Genomic DNA, 23501 nt, shown 5'->3' on the forward strand with positions numbered 1-23501 from the left:
CGCATGTCATTTGACGAGGACCGACCAACCATAGCTGTCAGATATTTTTTCTTTTTTTACGTAATTAATTGTCTACGGTTAATGATTAGAGGATAAGTTAATCATTTTAGCAGGAGGCAACCTCTGCTAAAGTGTCCTAAAGCTGCATTCTCTCTACTGACCATCAGGGGGCGACTCCTCTGGTTGTATAGAAGTCTATGAGAAAATGACTCTACTTCTCTCTTGATTTATTACATCAGTAAACATTGTAAACATGAGTTTATGGTCTCAATCTCTAGTTTCAAATTTTCTTCAATACAGCATGATGTTCATTTAGTAAATTATGGTCCATTTAGAGTCAAATAGACTATAAAGCAGGGTATGTTTTAAGGCGGGGCTACTATGATTGAGATGTTGCTGCCGCTACCAGAGCCATATATGGCATCTCTACGACAGTCCTCTGCAATCCAAAAATGGTAACTTCTGTTCATTGGCTCCAAAAAAACAACATGGCACTGGCCGTAATCCAAGATGGCGACAGCAAAATCTCTGAATTTGAGGCTTCATAACGGCAGTCCAATGATGACGTCACGATGACTTTGTCCACTTCTCACATACAATCTGTGGCTGCAGGGCAATAGAACGACCAAACTGGCAGATATCTTTTATTTATTCCCTAAATAACATTCTACGATAAATAAATGGAGGAGAAGTTTACCATTTAGGTCAGGACTACCCGGAGCTTTACTGTGCATCCCACAGAATATTAAATTGCTTCACCCAGGGAATATAAATAAAAAGGCTTCACCCTTGCTGACCAAGGAAGTCACAACATCCGGTGGAAAGTTCAGCCAAACTGAAAATCGAGCAGTAAAGCTACCATGCGGTGCTGGAAATCCATTTATCTTTGTTCTGACTTTGTTTAGTTAAGACAGTGAAGTTTGCTGCTAAATAACAGCAACTACATCATCATCATCATTGCAGCACGCAGTTTTTAGTTGCTTGGTAACGGAAGCCGTGAGCGTAGCATAATCCCCCCTCCTTTCCCCACCACATTGGGTAAAAAGATTGACGGCTGCAGTTTTCCGCGCGTTTTGAGGTGCGACATGTGAACGGCCCCTTAAAGCTGCAGGACGAGCAGCCATCTTTAGCTCCACCTTAAACATGTTGAACTGGTTTAACTCTACCACCCAGGGTTAATCTGCATCTACTTGCATCTTTGTATTGATTTATGCGCCCCTAAAATCCCCTTTGCACACAGTGTGAACACACCTTTAAGACTGGGAGTTAGTGGATCCTTTCCAAGGAGGCAGAATCTGAAACGGGACACAGCTAGCTTCAGCTAAATGATCATCAGCTGGGAGGTTGTGAAGTCTTTGCTGGATGCTCTCCACTAAAGAGATGGCTCGTCTAACAGAGCGTTTGTGAGTGTAGTTCATCATCATGTCAGAGACACATTTATATCACCTGCTTCTATACGATCTGAAGCCGGGTTTCTCTGTTGCCACGATGTTCTTTATGATTCTGTAACTTTTCACTTTGCCTTCTTGAATTATTTTTTTTCCAGAAGATGAGAAAGTTCCAGGAAAAGACTCGTCAACATTTTCATTGTGACTTAGATTTAGTTGATTGATCTATATTTAGACACATAAAGCTAATTTGCTCATGTTACTTTTTCCAATTGGAGATTTGTGTTTAAATTGTTATGACCTTACAAATTTTGATTGCATGATGTTTTAAATCACACTTTTTTTTGTCGTTGGCTGTTTGCGAGAACGTTTTTTTGTTGTTGTTGTTGCCCCAAACCAATCACTGTGACATCCATCCACACAACATGGTTCAGTCCAGACAGAAGCTATGTTAGCGTTAGAACTGCTCACTATTACTACTGAGGCCCTGCAGTTTAGTATGCTTTCTGTCCTGCTAGCCTAAAGATGCATCAACACTGACTGCTGAGGAAGCTAGCTCCAAGTGAGATGAGATTTCCAATACTCCACGCACACATTGTATGAGTAGAAGTACAGCAACAAATCCATAGTTCAGTTTCCTAATTTCGTTTCAATAAATAAAAGTGCCACGCTCAGGGAGATAACGTAAAGTTACATTAGACGGTACCAGTACTGGTTTAAAGTTGAGAGCACACAAAGCTTTATCATGATACTCTGAATTAGTCATTTTTGTTCATGGATCAGGTCTGTTGCTTCCATCCAGCACACGGCACCAGATGTAACGTCGCTGCAGGACCTCAGTAATGCACAGTGACACGTCCTTGTCATTGTTTAAGGTCCTTAACTCCGTTAAGAAGGAAATCAAGGAAAAAAACAACACTACACTTTGAATACCATTTCCTCCTGTACTAGAGGGGCAACTGCTAAACTCAAGGTATCTCAGAACAAACAACTAGAAGAGCATAAACCATTTTAGAGCTGTAAGTTCAGTGAATCCATTTATATGTTCAATAGCTGTGTCAGTATCATCCTCTCTTGGCACCATATTTGGCGCAGTGAGAGGATTTTTACAACTGAAGTTGATGACTGCTAGTTGTTTCTAGCAGGGGAAACATTCAATCAGCAGAATAGCACAAGAACTTTGAATCGCTCAGTGAAATTCTAAATATGGGCGGCAACTTGGAGGTGTGGAACCAGGCTAGGATGAGGCTACATCAGGCTTAAATTTTTCATCGAATTTTCTACCGATAGTTCCCAGTTTTTTTTACAAATGCTGCTCTTGCTGCAGAGAGGTGAGGTGGCTCCCGAAATCTTGATTAAAAACATTTACAATTAAAGAAATAAGCCCAACTTTCTGGTAGTTTTGTCACAAATTGTATACATTGAAAATGATGTCAAATCCATTTCCTTTACATAATTTACTTTACCTTTTTGGAATCTCACATGGGAAACTAAAGCTCTGCATGTTTCTGTTGACTCACATCAATGTGTGTAACATTTGTATCAATTCAGGTTCAGTCATTCTGTCACACAACCACACATGTAATCACCACATCCATCATATCACAGGAGAACTATATGATTCTAATAAAGGCCCAGTATATGATCAGATATTATGGGAGATGTGATCTATCAAACTCTCAGGGTGGCTGTGGAGAACGGTGTGTTTTGTATGAGCAGACCTCAGGTCAGCTCCCCGTGCTGTCAGCGACCTGAGCCTCTGTCTCATCCTGGAGGAGTTTATTTTCTACCCTCATGTTTATCTTTGCCTTGCACGCACAGAATATGTACAAAACTACATGAAGCAAACAAAACAAAGTTATGAACAGAGTTTAAATCCATACCTATACTTGTTAATAATTATTAAAATGATGAGTTGTGTCATAATCTTGTACTCTCTTCATTTTGTTTAATGTCTTCCGTCTCTATTGGGGGGTTGAGACAATAAACCTGATGACGCCACGCTGACGTCAGCACGGTTACATTTGCTGAGGCTTAGAGCCTGATAATGAAGAGCCTGCATTATAAATCTGTGTAAGTGAGGTTTTAACATCATTTAATGTCACTCTAGGGGACTGAAATGTCCCCCATAACTACTGTTGTACTCAATTTAAAATCAATTCCATTAATTTTGTATAGCCCAAAATCCCAAATTTGCCTCAGAAGGCTTTACAATCTGTACATATAACACATTCTCTGTCCCAGGTAAAACTGTACTGTGTACAACAGCATTCAGCTGGACTCCCTTCAAAACTGAAAGTCAAAGATTGATCAGAACCGGCTGTCCTTTGGTTGGACCATCTATAATAAAAACCAACATAAATGAAAATTATACTGAGTATACTCAGTATGTTTTCCAAATGAGAGTACTTTGTGACCGCTTGTGTTGTGAAGCTCTGCTCATGATAAATATTTGATTTATTTTCGCGTCACAACTCATGGATTTGTCTCGTGCCTTTCCTCATCAAGAAAACTACACGCCGATTGAAAATACCACTACTACTTCTTAATAATACTCTTTATACAACATGTTATACTCAATCATACAAATACTTTTGATTAGAAGAAGAAACAGATTTGCTAGACAGAGAAGACTGAGACGTGCTGCAATAGATGAAATATACATCCCTTGTTAATATATATTAATACATATAGTATTATCATATAGTCATATAGTGTCAGTCTACACCCTCTCCTGGGGAAACTTAGACATGGCACAATTTTGTTTTTTCACACACAGTTGGCTGTCACAGCAGAGTGTGATTGTATTTTCACATAGCTTTTAGTCACATTTCATATCACGACACCATTATTTGTTTCAATATCTTTATTGACAGCGTGAACAACCATATCAGTATTGTGCACTTTACCGTCATGTTCCTGTTTTTCTCTAACACTTCCATGGACACAGTGACCTGAGACTAAACAGCTGAGCATCGCTGCTCCTTCAGCACCAAACATCACTCCTATTTACATCCTCTATTAAAAGACAAGTTTCCCTGTAAATAGTTTTAATTGATGTTTCTAATAGTATTAATAGTGATTAGATGACAATAGAGCCTTTGACCTGTAACTTCATTACATTGCTAAATTATTTAGGATTTGTGTATATGTTGGAATTTGTTTTGTAGTAAGATTGCTCATCAATTTTTTTTTTAAATTATTATTATTGAAAACTAACTTTCCCCAAAAAGTTTTAGGTAAATCAACTTCCAAGTACATACACTTAGATAGCCTCTATTTAAATAATAAGTTCTCAAAAGTTGTAAAATACAGTGGTAATGCAAGAGTTATTTTCATGCTGCAGTTCATGTTCATGTGAGCCTGTGACCAGGTTAAAGGAAACACTAACATTTGCTTTATAGTTTGTTCACAATGATGACATAATGAGTGCAAGCATGCAGTTTTGCAGTAGAAGTACAGCAGAGTGCAATAGTTTGTCAAGCTATGTAAGGACATTGACCACCAAAGATCCAGGATGCAAACTAAACAAATGGACAGATCTGTGTGCGGTTAGTGAGTGGGTAGAATAAATCATTACAAAGTGGCCAAATATTAAGTGTCCAGATATAAACATGTATTTGGTGGAGAAATCTAGCAGAGAGACATTAGAGCTAAAAGTCACTAGATGATCAACTCTGTTATCTGTGTTCATGGTCAGAGCCTCAAACACCATGAAGACACTCAGAGGTCTGACTTTATTCACTTTTAAAATGGCCGCTACAAACAGTCCAGTGGTTCAGTCAGGACCACTTCGTCAAAGAAACTTTATTTACATTGCAGTAAGATATATTTGGCGGTATGGATGTGTTCTGGGAGCCCCCAGCCCTTCAACATGCATATGTGGAAAGCCTAGGGCAGGGAGAGCAGCAGTAAGGAGCCCCCATAGGGTACAGAACAGAGCAGGCATTAATGACAACAGTATGGACAATGATAAGTCAGACACAGCATAAAAAGCAGGACTGGGGTGGAAGTGGCTTGCAGAGGAATCAGCAAGGACAGGCAGGCTGAAGCTTTAAATAAGGCGCTCTGTATGAGATTTGCCAATCACATATTCGTTAAAACTTGAGTTCCTTGTTGGGATATTGCTTCTGACAACCGAACATCAACAACAGAATTTTTTGATGCTAGTAACAGTTTTAATGTTTGAAACTTGTTAACTCTTAGAGATGGCCGGGGCAAAACCCGTTGCCAACATGTGCATGGATATTTTTGATGACGACGGCTGTAAAAAGGTCTATAGATGAGGAAGATTGTCAGAAGATCTGGGTAATCTTATCAGTCAAATGATTTTGGCTTCATGTGTCACTGAGCAACTTTCATAAGAATGAATGGAAGCACACCCAACTCTTTATCCCCTTTTTTAAAAAAATATATTTAAGCATGTAAACATGTGGGCTGCATGGTGGTGTAGTGGTTAGCACTGTCGCCTCACAGCAAGAGGGGCCCGGGTTCAATTCCCGGGACAACCTTCTGTGTGGAGTTTGCATGTTCTCCCCGTGTCAGCGTGGGTTCTCTCCGGGTTCTCCGGCTTCCTCCCACAGTCCAAAAACATGCAGGTTAGGTTAATTGATGACTCTGAAATTGCCCGTAGGTGTGAATGTGAGCGTGAGTGGTTGTCTGTCTCTATATGTCTGCCCTGTGATAGGCTGGCGACCTGTCCTTCGCCCATTGACAGCTGAGATCGGCTCCAGCACCCCCGCGACCCTTAACTGGATAAGCGGTTACGGAAGATGGATGGATGGATGTAAACATGTTCTACTAGGATGACAAAATATGAGGAAGCTATTAACCTGATTATCAGCATAATATGTTTCCTTTAAATCTCATTATCTGAATCTTTTTGCGCCATCCGCTCTAATTAGTGGAAGTTTTACCTGACATCCTGTGATTTACCTTCCACATCTGTGAAACATCATGACCATGAGAGCGTCAAATACAACATTTTATCACAGCCCTCAGCGTCTGATACCGACAACTTAGCGGGCTTTCAAATAACTTCACATACGCAACGTCAGAAACGTAATGTAAGAAACGTAACTGAAGTTAGACCTATTTAACACACGTACTTATTCAAACCCAAACTGTAATCTTTTCCTAAACCTAACCAAGTAGTTTTGTTGCCTAAACCTAAGTGACGCCAAGGGGTCTCCATTGATCTAAAATGTGACGGCAGAGGAATATGTATGAGAACGGATTGCATTTTCTGTGTGCATTCATGCACCCCAGAAGATGTGCCCACTTCCTTATCAAGAGATCTGTGAGATTTAGCACTTCTCTTGGGCAAATATCTTGTAATCTAAAACACAAATTTCTCAAATTTTTCATTTAAATTTACTGAGCACAACCATGCTCCCAAGAGGATAAACCACTTTAATGACCCATTAAATATCCCCTAAAAACTACATATTCGCACCCACTTCAGGTTTAATCCTAACTTGATGTTTTTGGTAGCAGATAGATGGGGTAGATGGGTATGCTGGTGAACAAGTGTGTACTGTAGGTAACTGCTACAAAATAGCTGTACATTCACTCACATTAAAAGTGTTAGTCACAGTTTGCTCCACACAATGACTTATTCTTAACTATGCTCCATTTCTCTTACACCCCCCACTGGGATCGTTAAAGTTCTACTTTTTGAATTTGTTGTGTCAAAGAGCAGCCAGGCAGCTCCCAGCTGAGGAACAGGGCTGTTAAATACAGTAGGATGGTAATGAAAGACAAGAGGGCTGCAGGTCTGGGACACAGTCTACATATAGATATGCACTCTGTATTAATATATCAAGATGTGGTTGGATTTCATCTAGTCTTAGGCCTAATCAACATATGCACGTATTTTTGTAAACAGGGCTTTACCAATCCACTCAAAAAAAAACTCAGACAAAAACAGTGAAGCTCTGTGAAGGCCAGTAGGCAGGATGGGAGACACACACACACACACACACACACACACACACACACACACACACACACACACACACACACACACACACACACACACACACACACACACACACACACACACACACACACACACACACGACATTGTGTCATGGGAGTGTTGGATGATGTAGAAGTAACTTCCAAAGCGCATTCTGATGACTCTGTTCCTCAATATAGTGGAAGAGTAACTGTATATTTACATGCAAGTTATATGTCAACAATAAAAACAGTGTTTCAGTGTAGAGTTTTACAAAAGCTCTGTTTTCTGTTAACTGCATCCCCGGGGCCAGAGCGGGCGACATAGAATCCCATTTGAAACTGCTGGCTAAGGCTAAACGTAAATACCGTACGATTGTTATTCACGTCGGCGGTAATGACACCCGATTACGTCGCTCGGAGGTCACTAAATTGAACGTGGAATCGGTGTGTTCGTACGCAAAGACGATGTCGGACTCCGTAGTATTCTCTGGCCCTCTCCCTAATCTGGTCAATGATGAGATGTATAGCCGCATGTCATCATTCCGCCGCTGGCTGTCGAGGTGGTGTCCTGCAAACAATGTGGGCTTCGTAGACAATTGGCATACTTTCTGGGGAAAACCTGGTCTGATTAGGAGAGACGGCATCCATCCTACTTTGGATGGAGCGGATCTCATCTCTAGAAATCTGACCCAGTTCATTAGTGGACCTAATCCATGACCCAGAGTTCAGACCAGGAAGCAGAAGCAGAGTCGCAGTCTTTCACACCTCTCTGCGCTTCCTTTGGAGCAGTTACCCACCCACTTACCCACCCAAAACCCTATAGAGACTGTGTCTGCCCCACGGCCACTTCAATTATTTAAAGTCAACAGAAGAGGAGTTATACAAAATAACTTAATAAAAGTTAAGGCAACTGATGCAATAGTGCATCAAAACAGGACAGTTAAATGTGGACTCTTAAATATTAGATCTCTGTCATCTAAGGGTGTACTTGTAAATGATTTAATATCAGATAATCATATTGATTTATTTTGTCTTACTGAAACCTGGCTGTGTCATGAAGAGTACGTTAGCCTTAATGAATCAACTCCTCCAAGTTATATTAATACTCATATTCCTCGAGGCACAGGCCGAGGAGGTGGAGTAGCAGCTATCTTTGACTCAAGCCTATTAATAAACCCTAAACCTAAATTAAATTACAACTCATTTGAAAGCCTTGTTCTTAGTCTTTCAAACCCGAGCGGGAAAGCATTAAAGTCAATTTTATTTGTTATAGTGTATCGTGCACCAGGTGCGTATTCTGAATTCCTATCTGAATTCTCAGAGTTTTTATCTAGTTTAGTCCTTAAGACAGATAAAGTTATTATTGTAGGGGATTTTAATATTCATGTGGATGTGTATAATGATAGCCTTAGTACTGCGTTTGGTTCATTACTAGATTCTATTGGCTTCTGTCAGTGTGTACATAAACCGACTCACTCTTTTAACCATACCCTCGACCTTGTTCTGGTATATGGTATTGAAGTAGAAAATGTAATTGTCTCTCAACAGAACTCTCTTTTATCGGACCATTTTCTAATAACCTTTGAATTTGCTGCAGGCAGTGTTTTCCTGCTCTGTGGGGTATTATATGTAATTCGGTCTTTGACCTCAAGGTGGACTCGTGTTATTTCTCGTAAATGTATCCGTGTTATTTCTTGTTCGTGGGTTTTTGTCGAGAAGCTTCGAGAAGCTAGTGTCACAGCTGCAGACAAGTCACGTTCTATAAACGTTCTAAGGTTTTATGTTTCAAGCAGGCACCAAGAAAGATTTAATTTAACCCCATTGGCTACAAGCAGGCAAAGTGGTTAGTGTTGTGTTTTTGTTACCTTTTGTTTGCCGTGAATGATTCGTATGCTCTTGGGTAATTGTTTGTGTGTTAAACTAATTTCATGTCTGTATTGTATTGTAGTTCTACGGTGTGATTAAACCATCAGTAAAAGGAGCCGGAGCCTCGAGTATTTCAATGGGCGTTACAGTAGAACACTACACTGCATCGTGAACTCCAAGATGGACGTAACACGGAGCTGCGCGCAGATGGCCTTAACACGGAGCTGCGCGCGGACAGAAGACGACGTCACCGCACACTGCTAGAAGGAGGTACCGCAATAAGAACTGTCGCGCTTGAATCACAAGGAGAAGACGTTAAAGGCTAAATAAGCAAGAATGCTGAAGATCGCATCTTGAAAGTAGCACAAGTAATCTGCCATTTAAGCTGCGTTGTGGACATTTCATTTGTGTGCTGCCTTAAAGTAACAGTGGATATTTAATTTGCGGTTGGTTGTAAGAATCAAAGTGACTAAGTAAATACAGTGTTTTGAAGTGAATTAAGTGTAAGATGTTTTAAGTTTAAAATCGTATTATTGCATGTGATATCATACAAGTGGGTTTTTCATATTAAGACTACCTAAGATTTCATAGCAATTATTATTTGCCTTACATTGCCATTCTAAACAGGTTTTACAGCAGTGTGTTGCCTTGATGTGTAGTTAAACAAGTTTAAGCTAAGGCAATCCCAAAGGCCTTATACAGTATATTGCCTATATTGTGCATTTAGAAAGTGAAACATTTATTTTGGGTTTCATATAGATTTTATTTCATATCAGCGCATTTGAGAAGTACATTTCATTTAAATGTCAACACATTCATAAACATTTAACATGTCACAAACAAGCGTAAGTGCTACACAGGCAACTAAAGAAGCCAAGCATGGAGACCCACAAGAAGATGGTGAAAATACCCCAGCTCAAGCTGACTCTGGTGAGCAAGCTGAAGCGACAGCACAAGACGCACAATCCCAGGTTGGTGCATATATCACACAACAGCCTCCAGACATGAGAAGAAGCGAACGTCCACGAACGCTAACTGAAAAAGGAAAGGCTCAGCTGGATGAAAGGTTGTGTGAACTGAACGCACATTTTGTGAAGCTATATGGAAAGTGGAAATATCACATTAATGGCTTAAGACGAACCATTAGGGAAAATGATGCTGTGGATCTGATTGAGGATGTTGCAAGCACAATCAACTCTATCCAAGATCAGATTGACGAAACTTACCTCAAAATAAGAGATATTGCAACTCCTGAACCTGAAATCCGGAGAATAAATGACACATGTAATGCACTCACTGTGACTGCAAATAAAAGGGCTCAACAATACCTCAGTGGTAATGAAGATTCAGAAGTTGTACCCTGGCCTGAAGCTGAGTCAGTGTTTGACAACACAGTATCCAGTGCAAGCTCGCTTAAACCCAGCTGTAAGTCAAACACCTCTTCCAGTCTGTCACGGTACAATAAACTACAAGCAGCGGCCGAAGTTGCAGCTACACAAGAAGTTCTCAAAATAATGAAAGAACAACATCAACGAGAAGAAGAGATTCGGAAACTTGAGGTGGAGGAACAAATGTTAACGGCAAAAAGAGAAGCTGAAGAAAAGGAAATTGAAGCGGATAATGCTGGAAAACGAACTCAGTTTATTTCAGAAAGCGCTGCTAGAAAAACAGAGCTGGAAAAGAAAAGGCGAGAAGTGGAACGGTTGGAGGAAATAAAAAAGCACAATGCAGCACAAGCCAGGCTGAATATTTTCTCAGAAGATCATTATGACGAGGTAGCGCACCAGTCAGCCATTTTGACTGAACAGAGTCGAGACATCTATCCATCCTCACTAAAGGTTCCAGTTTCCCTCTACCAACCATCCGCTCTCAACCCTGTAAGCAACCCCTTATATCCTGCTCAACAAGCACCGCCTCCCCAAGCTAGCCCTGCTCAGCAAACCATACCTGATCCATCTTATCATCCACACCTAGCTGCCATCACTAAGACCTCTCTCCCACATCCCTCAATGTTCACATCCAAATACACACCTCAACCAGCCAGTTTCCCTCAATCTCCAATTGTTCAGCAAGCCATCCCCAATCAACCTCTTACCATTCAACAAGTCCCATTTACCAAGGTTCCCACTACTCACTCACCCACATTCACCACCTCTCATGAAGCCTCCAATGATCTTGTGAGAACACTCGCTGAAGCGATTACAGCCAATCGTATCCCAATCCCAGAACCGGCTGTCTTCGTAGGAGATCCTCTCAAGTATAATGATTGGAAGCTTTCATTCTGTACTCTGATTGATCGTAAGAACCTGCCAACTCAAGAAAAACTCTTCTTTTTGCGCAAGTACGTTGGTGGCCCAGCCAAAAGAGCTATTGAAGGACATTTCCTAGTAGCAACAGAAACGGCTTACAAAACCGCCTGGGACAAACTTGAGGACAGATACGGCAATCAGTTTGTAATTGGTAAGGCATACCGCGACAAGATACACGCATGGCATAAAATTGGTCACAAGGACAGCGAAGATCTTCGTGAGTTTGCGGATTTTCTAAGCAGTGTTGAATCAGCAATGCCTTATGTTCAAGGTTTACAAGCTCTTAACGACTGTGTGGAAAACCAAAAAATAGCTGCCAAATTACCTGATTGGTTAAGTGCAAGTTGGAACAGAAAAGTCACTGTACCAAGATGAACACAAACTGTTCCCTGATTTCAGTTGCTTCATGCAGTTTCTCAACCTTGAGGCTCGAATTGCATGCAATCCAGTCACATCCTTTTCAGCAATACAGCTAATAGCACAAGAAGCAAAGCAAAAGGAAAGGGAATATCCACAAAGTCAGAAACCCAGTGCTAGGGCTTTCACCACTAGCTCAAGTGAGAAGACGAGCATCATGTGCATTTTCTGTAAGAGGCAAGGTCATACTCTCCATACATGTTTCAAAATGATGGAAAGGACAGTTGAAGAAAGGGTTAAATTTGTACAACTGGAGAAGTTGTGTTTTGGCTGCCTTAAGACTGGCCACAACTCCAAATACTGTACATCTAGGAGCATATGTGACTCATGTGGACGAAACCACCCTACATGCTTGCATCAGGATCGATGGGTGTATAACCAAGGAGAAAGAAGAGAAACCGAACGTGGACAATCTAACGAAACCAAGGAAGCTAAAATTAAGGGGTCCACACTGTCACGTACCCAAGAGTCAATGCAAGCTACCTCCAACAGAGTCGTTCAAGAGAAAGGTACCACTCATACATCTACTGTTGTCCCAGTTTATGTCTCCACATCAGCTGAACCAGACAAAGAAGTTCTAGTGTATGCCTTGCTCGACACTCAGAGTGACACCACCTTCATATTAAAGGATACAGTCGAGGCATTGAATGTCAAGAAGGAGCCTGTGAGACTGACAGTGTCAACAATAACATCAATCACAAAGGTCGTGTCCAGCCAAAGGGTGAGCGGTCTACGAGTAAGAGGCATTAACTCTGAAAATATAATCAAACTCCCAACAACTTATACCAGGGATTATATACCAGCAAATAGATCTCATATACCCACAAGTACAACTGCAAAGTTATGGCCTCACTTAGAACATCTAGAGCATGAAATGTCTCCAGAGCTTGACTGTGAAGTAGGATTGTTGATAGGCTATAACTGCCCCCAAGCCCTTCTTCCCAGAGACGTCATTAGTGGCAGTGAGGACCAGCCATACGCGCTCAAGTCTGCGTTGGGTTGGAGCATCGTTGGCTACAGCAATGCTGGCCTTGAACATGATGATGAAATAGGCATGAGTCACCGTATCATCACAAAGCAAGTCATACCAGCAATCAAGTCTTCAGTTGAACTCAAATCTGAAGTCCATTTTGTTTGCAGGACCCAAGTCAGAGAAATTATGACTCCAGCAGACATAATCAAAGTCTTCGAGTCAGATTTCACTGAGAGGACCAGTGAAGAAGTGTCAATGTCACAAGAAGACATCAAGTTTTTGGCAAAGATTAAAGAGGGCATCAAGCAAAAGCCTAATGGACACTACGAAATGCCATTGCCTTTCAAGGAAGAAAGGCCAAGTCTGCCAAACAACAAAGCGTACGCAGAAAATCGGCTTAAATGCCTGGAGAAACGTTTGACAAAGGACGAACAATACCACAATGATTATGTGGCTTTCATGGAGGACATGATCGCAAGAGATGATGCTGAAAAGGTTCCAGAGATGGATATGTGCAATCGGACAGTATGGTATATCCCTCACCATGGAGTTTATCATCCCCAAAAGCCAGGAAAGATTCGCGTCGTCTTTGATTGTTCAGCAAAATATCGGAACACATCACTGAACGAACATCTACTCACTGGGCCAGACCTTACCAATGCCCTCGTAGGGGTCTTGTGTCGTTTCCGTAAGGGGCAAGTAGCCATCATGTGTGATGTGGAGCGTATGTTCCATCAGTTTCATGTTGCACCAAGGGACCAAGACTACCTCAGATTCCTGTGGTGGGAAGGAGGTAATCTGGAAGCTCCCCCATCAGTGTATCGCATGAAGGTTCACATATTTGGTGCTGCCTCATCGCCAGGATGTGCAAACTTCGGGCTTAAGCACCTCGCTGCACAAGGAGCAGGCAAATTTAGCGAAGCCACCTTGAGATTTATCCAACGCAACTTTTACGTTGATGATGGACTGGCAAGTGTCGACAATGAAGCAGAAGCCATCCAGCTAGTCAAAGAAGCAAGAGATCTCTGCTGCACTGGTATGCTCCGCTTACACAAATTCCTTACCAATAGCAAGGAGGTGCTTGCCACGATCCCAAAGAAAGAATGCGCAGATGGTGCTACCGACCTGGACTTGGCCCTCGGCGAACCCAAGATAGAAAGGGCTCTTGGGGTCCAGTGGTGCCTTAGCTCAGATAAGTTCCAGTTCAGAGTCGAGGTAAAGGAAAATCCCTTTACCAGAAGAGGAGTATTGTCAACAGTGGCCTCAATTTTTGATCCTCTTGGATTTGTTGCACCCTTCATTTTGATCGGGAAGCAGATCCTGCAAAGGATGTGTCGGGAGAAGATGGACTGGGATGAACCACTTCCTGATGACCTCAAGCTGCGTTGGGAAGCTTGGTTACAAGATCTACACAATCTGTCTTCAGTTGAGATACCACGATGCTATGTACCCTCGACTATCAAGGAAGTTCAGCAGTACGAATTACACCATTTTAGCGACGCTAGTGCGTCTGGGTACGGAACATGTTCTTACCTCAGAGCTGTTAACAAGTCTGGAGAACCACATTGTGCTCTTGTTATGGGGAAAGCAAGAGTTGCGCCAACAAAGGTAACAACAATCCCAAGACTGGAACTCTCAGCTGCTGTCGTCGCCACAAGAACAAGCGATATGCTTATGAGTGAACTAGAACTGGAAGGCCTATGTGAATACTTTTGGACTGATTCCAAGGTTGTTCTTGGCTACATTAATAATGACGTAAGGCGGTTCCACGTATTTGTAGCCAACCGCGTTCAGCGGATTAAATCCAGCACAGAGCCAAGTCAGTGGCATTATGTTGCTTCAAAGGAGAACCCAGCTGACCATGCCTCTCGTGGGCGCACTGTAAAGGAGCTTGTAGAGTCCAACTGGTTTACAGGACCGAGTTTCCTGTGGCAAAGAGAACTCCCTCAGGAAGAAGAAATTAAGGTGGGAGAGCTTGATGACGAGGACCCAGAACTCAAAGGAGCACAGGTTCACACTACTGAAGCACAGGAGGACAGGTCACTGTCAGATCGTTTACAGAAGTTTTCAGACTTAAGGACAGCGGTAAGAGCCATAGCAAGACTTAAGCGGTGTGCAAAGGAGATAAAGGGTCCAAAGACAGGATCTGATAAAGTTACTACACTCGAAGAAAGACAGGAAGCTGAACAATTCATAATCCATGCAGTTCAAGGAGAAGCGTTTAGTGAAGAAATAAGATCTCTGAAGCAAAGCAAAGAGCTGCCTGAGAATAACTCAACTAAGCTGCACAAGTTAAGTCCATTCATCGATAGTCACGATATCCTGAGGGTGGGAGGGAGATTGACAGAAGCAGCACTTCATCCCCACGTGAAACACCCAGCTATCCTTCCAAAAGGGCATCATGTGTCTCGCCTATTAATTAAGCACTTCCACGAGAAGGTGCTACATCAAGGTCGTGGAATGACCATCAATGAACTACGCTCCAACGGAATTTGGATTCTTGGTTGTAGCAGTGAAGTGTCATCCTTTATCTTCCGATGCGTTAAGTGCAGGAAGTTTAGAAAGTGTACTCAAGAACAAAAAATGTCCGACCTTCCACTAGAGAGGATGGAAGCCACCCCTCCTTTTACATACAGTGGTATGGACTGTTTCGGACCATTTTATGTGAAGGATGGCAGGAAAGAGCTCAAGAGATATGGGGTCCTATTTACCTGCATGTGCTCAAGAGCTATCCACATCGAGATGTTGGATGACCTTACCTCTGATGCCTTCCTCAACGCACTGCGTTGCTTTATTGCTTTAAGAGGCAACGTAAGTCAGCTTCAAAGTGACCAAGGCACGAATTTCGTGGGTGCACGAAATGAATTCAAGGAACTTATGAAAGAAATCGAGCAAGAACGTGTCAAAGAACTGGGATGCAGCTTTGTCATGAACCCACCTGCTTCCAGTCACATGGGTGGTGTCTGGGAGAGGCAGATACGAACGGTCCGAAGTGTCCTTACATCCATCCTAGACCAGTCTGCAAGAAGACTAGACAGTTCTTCACTGAGAACCTTCCTATATGAAGTAATGGCTATAGTGAATAGTCGACCGTTGACCACAGAGCATCTCAACGATCCATCAGGACCAGAACCTTTGACACCAAATCATATTCTGACAATGAAATCGTCAATCATTGAACCGCCACCTGGAGAGTTCGTAAGAGAAGATCTCTATCTGCAGAAGAGGTGGAAGAGAGTTCAGTTCTTGTCAAATGAGTTCTGGAACAGGTGGAGAAAGGAGTATTTGCTGAGTCTGCAACAGAGAAGTAAATGGAACAAGGACAGGAGAAATGCTAAAGTGAATGACATAGTCCTGTTGCAAGACGATGCCACATCCAGAAATCAGTGGAAGATGGCAAAGGTTACCGAAGTCTTCCCAGGAGTTGATGGAAAAGTCAGAAAGCTCAAACTACTGCTTAGTGACACAACACGAGACAGTAAAGGCACATACACAACTAGACCATTTTATTTGGAAAGGTCCATACATAAAACTGTACTTTTGCTTGAAGCTGAGTAAAAGTTAAATTCATTTGCGAAAGTGATGTAACCACATTGTCAGATTATACAATGTTTTGTTTTGGGAAAGACGCTGTTCACTATGTTAAGTTTGTTAGAAATCATACGTTGTCTGATGGTGGGAGTGTAACTGCAGGCAGTGTTTTCCTGCTCTGTGGGGTATTATATGTAATTCGGTCTTTGACCTCAAGGTGGACTCGTGTTATTTCTCGTAAATGTATCCGTGTTATTTCTTGTTCGTGGGTTTTTGTCGAGAAGCTTCGAGAAGCTAGTGTCACAGCTGCAGACAAGTCACGTTCTATAAACGTTCTAAGGTTTTATGTTTCAAGCAGGCACCAAGAAAGATTTAATTTAACCCCATTGGCTACAAGCAGGCAAAGTGGTTAGTGTTGTGTTTTTGTTACCTTTTGTTTGCCGTGAATGATTCGTATGCTCTTGGGTAATTGTTTGTGTGTTAAACTAATTTCATGTCTGTATTGTATTGTAGTTCTACGGTGTGATTAAACCATCAGTAAAAGGAGCCGGAGCCTCGAGTATTTCAATGGGGCCTATTATTCAGCATTAATAGAGAAAAATAAGAACAACCCTAGGGTTCTCTTCAGCACTGTAGCCAGGCTGACAGAGAGTCACAGCTCTGCTCATTTGAGCCGTGTATTCCTATAAACCTCAGTAGTAGTGACTTCATGAACTTAAACTTTAATGATAAGATTCTAACTATTAGAGAAAAAATTTATAATCTACTGCCCTCAACCAGTACCGATCGATCCACAGCTGTAGAACCTGAAATATATTTAGATGGCTTTTCTCCCATCGACCTTCAACAATTGACTTTAACTATTTCTAAGTCTAAACCTTCCACCTGTCTCTTAGAGACAGGTGGAAGGTTCTTAGTTCTTAGATCCTCTCCAATCAGAGGATCGGCGGTTCGATCCCTGACTCCGGCAGTCCATGTCGATGTGTCCTTGGGCAAGACACTTAACCCCAAATTGCTCCCGCAGGCTGTTCCTGCGGTGTATGTGTGTGTATGAATGTTAGTTAGGGTCCTGATGGTCAGGTGGCACCTTGCATGGTAGCTCCTGTCATCAGTGTATGAATGGGTGTGAATGGGTGAATGATTAGTAATGTAAAAGCGCTTTGAGTGGTCGGAAGACTAGAAAAGCGCTATACAAGTACAGTCCATTTACCATTTACCATTTAGACCCGATTCCGACTAGGCTGCTTAAGGAAGTTTTACCTTTAATTAGCAACTCCTTATTAGAAATTATCAATCTGTCTTTACTGACGGGCCATGTACCACAGGCCTTCAAACTAGCTGTAATTAAACCTCTTCTTAAGAAACCTACTCTAGATCCAGAGGTGTTGGCTAACTATAGACCTATATCTAACCTTCCGTTCCTCTCTAAGATCCTTGAGAAAGCAGTAGCAAATCAGCTCTGTGACTTTATGCATAACAATAGTTTATTTGAGGATTTTCAGTCAGGATTTAGAGTGAATCATAGCACAGAGACGGCACTGGTGAAAATTACCAATGACCTTCTAATAGCTTCAGACAAAGGACTTGTCTCTGTACTTGTATTGCTAGACCTTAGTGCTGCATTTGATACCATTGATCACCAAATCCTATTACAGAGATTGGAGCATCTAATAGGCATTAAAGGAACCGCACTTAGCTGGTTTAAGTCGTATTTATCAGACCGATCTCAGTTTGTATATGTAAACAATGAAAGCTCGATGAAAACCAGGGTTAGTCACGGAGTTCCACAGGGGTCTGTTCTTGGACCTATTTTATTTACTTTATATATGCTTCCCTTGGGGAATATTATCAGAAAACACTCAGTAAACTTTCATTGTTATGCAGATGATACCCAGTTGTATCTATCAATTAAGCCAGACGAAACTAACCAGTTCTCTAGACTTCAAGCATGTCTTACGGACATAAAAACCTGGATGACCTGTAACTTTTTAATGTTAAACTCTGAAAAAACAGAAGTTATCCTACTAGGTCCAGATCACCTTCGAATTCAATTATCTAACGATATAGTTTCTCTAGATGGCATTGCTCTAGCATCCAGCACTACCGTTAAGAACCTTGGAGTTATCTTTGACCAGGATCTGTCTTTTAACTCTTATATAAAACAGATCTCAAGGACAGCCTTTTTTCATTTACGTAACATTGCGAAAATCAGGCAAATCCTGTCTCAAAGTGATGCAGAAAAACTAGTTCATGCATTTGTTACCTCTAGACTAGATTACTGTAACTCCTTATTATCAGGCTGCTCTAATAGGTCTCTTAGATCTTTACAGTTGATCCAGAATGCTGCAGCACGTGTTCTAACAAAAACTAAGAAAAGAGATCATATTACTCCAGTATTAGCTTCTCTGCACTGGCTCCCTGTTAAATCAAGAATAGAATTTAAAATTCTTTTACTTACCTACAAAGCTCTAACTGGTCAGGCACCGTCTTATCTTAAGGAACTTATAGTTCCATATTACCCAACTAGAGAGCTGCGCTCAATCAATGCAGGGTTACTTGTGGTTCCTAGAGTATATAAAAGTAGGATGGGAGCCAGAGCCTTCAGTTATCAGGCTCCTCTTCTGTGGAACCAGGTTCCAGTTTCAGTCCGGGGGCAGACACACTCACCACTTTCAAGAGCAGGCTTAAGACCTTCCTTTTTGATAGCGCTTATAGTTAGGGCTGGTTCAGGTTCGCCTTGGTCCAGCCCCTAGATATGCTGCTATATGCCTAGACAGCCGGGGGACTACCTAGGATACGCTGAGCTCCTCTCTCCTCTTCTCTCCCTCCTTCTTTATGTATTAATCTCCTATTTATGCACATTACTGATTTTGCTTCTTCCCCGGAGTTCTTGTGCTTTCTCGCCTCGCAGGTTCCCAGGAATCGGGGTTATATTTGGACTGTCATCGTGCCACCTACTGAGGCCCTGCTGACACCCACTACTACTACCACTATCATTATTAGTCACATTACTATTATTATTGCCTGTACTATTACGCTTATTGACTTGCTTCTACCCTGGAGTCTTTGTGCTTTCTCGCTTCGCAGGCTTCTATAAATCGTGGCTGTACCTGGACCGTGGATGTGCATCCTGCTACGGCCCTGCTGACACCGACTGCTACCACCATTATTATTATTACTAGTCACATTACTATTACTATTACCTGTACCATTAAGCATTTTAGCTTTACTTCCACCCTGAAGCCCTTTTGCTTTCTCCTTCTGCAGGTTTCCATGAAACGTTGTGGTACCTGGACCGTAGTCGTGCCTCCTGCTGTGAGCCGACTGACACCCACTGCTACTTCGATTATTATTATTAGTCACATTACTATCCCTATTTTCATGGCTATAATTCTACTGTAATAATTGCTGCTGTTATTATAAGTAGTCTTATTATATGAATCATTTATGTCATATACATTGAATGTGTTGTATCTAAGAACTGTTATGCTGCTCATTCTGTACACATGACATCTATTGCATTCTGTCCATCCTGGGAGAAGGATCCCTCCTCTGTCGTTCTCCCATAGGTTTCTTCCTTTTTTCTCCCTGTTAAAGGGTTTTTTTTTTAGGGGTTTTTTTTTTTCCTGTGCCGATGTGAGGGAAGGACAGAGGATGTCGCATGTGCACAGATTGTAAAGCCCTCTGAGGCAAATTTGTAATTTGTGATTCTGGGCTATACAAAATAAACTGAATTGAATTGAATTTTCACTGACCAAAAATGCTGTTTGGGTTTTGCCAAAAAGGAGAAAAATGCAAAGAAAAACTTACATTTGCATAAATACCTATGTGGACTAGGCCATGGTCACCTGCTTCTTTCTGACCTACAGTATCTGACTCTGCTATGACATATTGCAGTTTTGATTTTATATTATCGTTATCTGCAGGCTTTTGAAATGAAGCCTGAACGTGAGGAGAAGAGGAGGTAGCACTGAAGGAGAGACTTGACAGTAGAGAAAGGAATGTCACAATTAAAACCTATTGTCTATTGATATAAACTTTGATAGAACACAGACCACATATTCAAATACACCACAAAGTGTACTCTATGTTTACAATATTGTCACTGGTTTAGGTTGCTATCAGACAGCACCTTTCCGACAACAAACTGAAGCCTTTATAATGCTCTCTCCGAAGCCACAGGACTCCTTTCACAAACAGTAATTTTACCTAACAGAACATGAGAGTTGCTGGTCTTCTGCTGCATTGATTGGTTAGGTAGTTAGTGTTATTGTGGGACTTTTCAATCCAAACTAACGTTGTATCCAGAGCAGTACATTGCTAATCTTCCGTGCCGATACTCCTGTGTGCTCCTCCAAACTGGGAGCGATGTTGTGTGAACAACTAGCTAACCGACTGAAAGATTTGGTGTTTTTGTGCTTCAGCTGAGCTAGACCAGAGAATATTCTGTTAAAACAGGTCTCTGTTGCTGTTTTGCCCTCATTAGTAATCATTATATATAAATGTAAACAAAATCCCCATACACCCAAAAAATATCTAAAATATATTTCTGATGCACACACACATATAATAATGGACTTCATGGCCAAAACTGCGGGTTCAGGGACAGAGGATGTCGCATGTGTACAGATTGTAAAGCACTCTGAGGCAAATTTGTAATTTGTGATTTTGGGCTGTACAAAATAAACTGAATTGAATTGAATTGAATAGATTCCAAGGTGCCATGAAACCATTCCATAGCATCCTTATGATAATGGATGGGATTGTCACGGGTATGGTAAGGACCCAAAAGCAATGCGACAGAAACACGGAGTAGTAGGGATACGCTTTATTCCAGAACGGGAAAACCAGGCTTGGATCGACTCACAAGCAGAAATCCGCTTGGTGGAAAGCCAAGCCGTCTGGGGAGAAGGCAGACAGAAACCAGAGGCTAAGCTTGTGGTCGGGGACAGAAGGTTTTGGTGATTTACCGGCGGGGTAGTCCAGACAGGCCTTCAGCAACGGGAAGTCAGTCAGGGGAAAAAATGCTGGAAGGTCTGGCATGGATATGGAGAACGATCTGGCAGAGAGTGTTTGTGAGACAGAGGTTTAAATACTAAAGTAGGTGCAGCAGAGTGAGCAGGTGAGGGTGATTGTGCTGATGAGGTGGGTGTGCCAGACAGGTGCACTGAATTAGCTGATTATGTGAGTGAGAGATAGAAGGTTCGTTCGAGTTGACTGCGCCTCACCTCGAAAGTGGACAAGAGCAGCGGCAGTTGAAAAAAAACTGCGATCAAGCCGGACAGTTTTCAGCTGCCTTCAATGAAAACACAGGAAGTCATTGAGATGTTTACATTCTGTTCGTTACATTTGTAGGCTACCTGTAGTTTGCAGACTACGTTTGTGGATAACAATTATGGCAGAAGAAATTGCATATGCTTTCTTGATCGCCGAGGAAGTTGAGCTAGAAGAGATCCCCCTACTATTCAATGAAGTTGGACTTGGACGGAGAAGGTGATTTGTTTTATGTAAATATTTAAAATGAACCAGAACATATGGCCACGTTTACAGTCAATTTAGCAACGGATCCTCATGTTTGATGATTCTCAGGCTTTAGGCAAATTATAGAACTAAAAACAGTTGAATAATCTAGGAATGTAATTGTCATGTAATTTAAAACGATTCGTATTTGTATTATTTCATAAAAAGATGACATTGTGGTGAAACATGGTTTTCAGTGGTCAGCAATGACAATTCAATAACTGCTCCCTACATGCCTAATGAGTTCTTGAGAATTCTGTTAAGAATCAGCTTAATTATTCTTCTCCTAGAAAATACCTCTCCTACAAAAATACCGAATTTTGTTGAGGAGGTTGGCCCTCTGTACCGTGTCACAGACTTCAGAAGTCATTTCAGACTATCAAGAGGACAAGTGGAGGTAGGCTTATCTACAGCATTTCCAGACTAAATATAATCACTGAGATATGCATGTCAGTTTGACTCTCTTCTTTATTAACTAGGACCTAATGACCACGCTGGGACCATTCTATATGAACAGACAGCAAACCAAGCTACCTATGTCAAACAGTGTTCTGGCCTGTCTGTGGACTCTGTCTAACCAGGAGTCGTATAGAGGGGTGGCAGACAGATTCAACATCTCTAAATCTACACTCTCAACACATCTCCATCACTTCTGTTCCCTGGTCACCACACATCTGTCCCATCATATTTTGTGGCCTACAGGGAAAGCACTCCACACATCCCAGTTACACTTTTTAACAGCTGGATTTCCAAACACAGTCTGTGCTGTTGATGGATGTCACATACCCATAGTCAAACCACATTGCAACAATCCCATAGCTTATTATAACAGAAAACTTTTCCATCATCCTCACCAGATTTTGTGACAGTGAACAACGCTTCTGCCATGTTAATGTAGGTCACCCTGGTAGCTGGCATGATGCCAGAGCATTTCGCCACACCGACGTTGCACGGCTCTTGGAAGAGGATCCTCAGGCCCTGGTCCCAGATGGGAATGCACATCATCGGGATTCAGCGTATCCTCTGTTGCGACACCTCATGAAACCCTACAGAGATAATGGGCACCTAACCGCCAGGCAGAGGCGCTTTAACCATTGAGCATGCTTTTGGCATTTTAAAATCAAAATTTAGGAGGATCAGATGTCTGCACATGAAAGATGTGGCAAACATAAGTTCAACAGTCACAGCATGTTGCATTCTCCACAACATTTGTTTGGAATCAGGTGACCAACTTGATCAAGATGAACAGGGTCTTCTTCATCAACTCAAAGAGGACTTTGGTTGCTTTCTTTAAGTAATGCAATCATCTCTTTCTGCTGCAGTCCAATTTCTTTTAGTTGGTTAAGGATTTGACCCATACATTTTCTTTTCAAATCTCTCTCGTCTTCTTTCTTTAAGGCGCCTCCACCTCGCCAATTCAGGCCTCACCAGTGATTCAAGCGCAGACTGTTGTCTGCTGCATCTTTTTTTCCTAGGCGCTTTTGTGGAATGCATGGCAGTTGAAGGGCCAGGTCGAGGTTGGTCATCGGGACATAG

At 41.8% G+C, this 23501-nt stretch overlaps 1 protein-coding gene across 1 annotated transcript; it reads left to right on the top strand.

The window, feature by feature from the left end:
• Nucleotides 1-8291: 8291 nt before the first annotated feature.
• On the top strand, nucleotides 8292-23007 carry LOC129107947 (uncharacterized; the record flags this gene model as incomplete). The annotated part of the gene is given in 9 exon segments (XM_054619559.1): nucleotides 8292-8969; nucleotides 11285-11741; nucleotides 12799-14298; nucleotides 14695-14953; nucleotides 16984-17104; nucleotides 17107-17347; nucleotides 17670-19094; nucleotides 19097-19152; nucleotides 22864-23007. Coding segments are annotated over 9 exon segments (4881 nt in total), but the record flags the coding sequence as incomplete, so codon positions are not given.
• Nucleotides 23008-23501: the final 494 nt, after the last annotated feature.

Source organism: Anoplopoma fimbria, chromosome 19, assembly GCF_027596085.1.
Source record: "Anoplopoma fimbria isolate UVic2021 breed Golden Eagle Sablefish chromosome 19, Afim_UVic_2022, whole genome shotgun sequence".
Lineage (NCBI taxonomy): Eukaryota > Metazoa > Chordata > Actinopteri > Perciformes > Anoplopomatidae > Anoplopoma > Anoplopoma fimbria.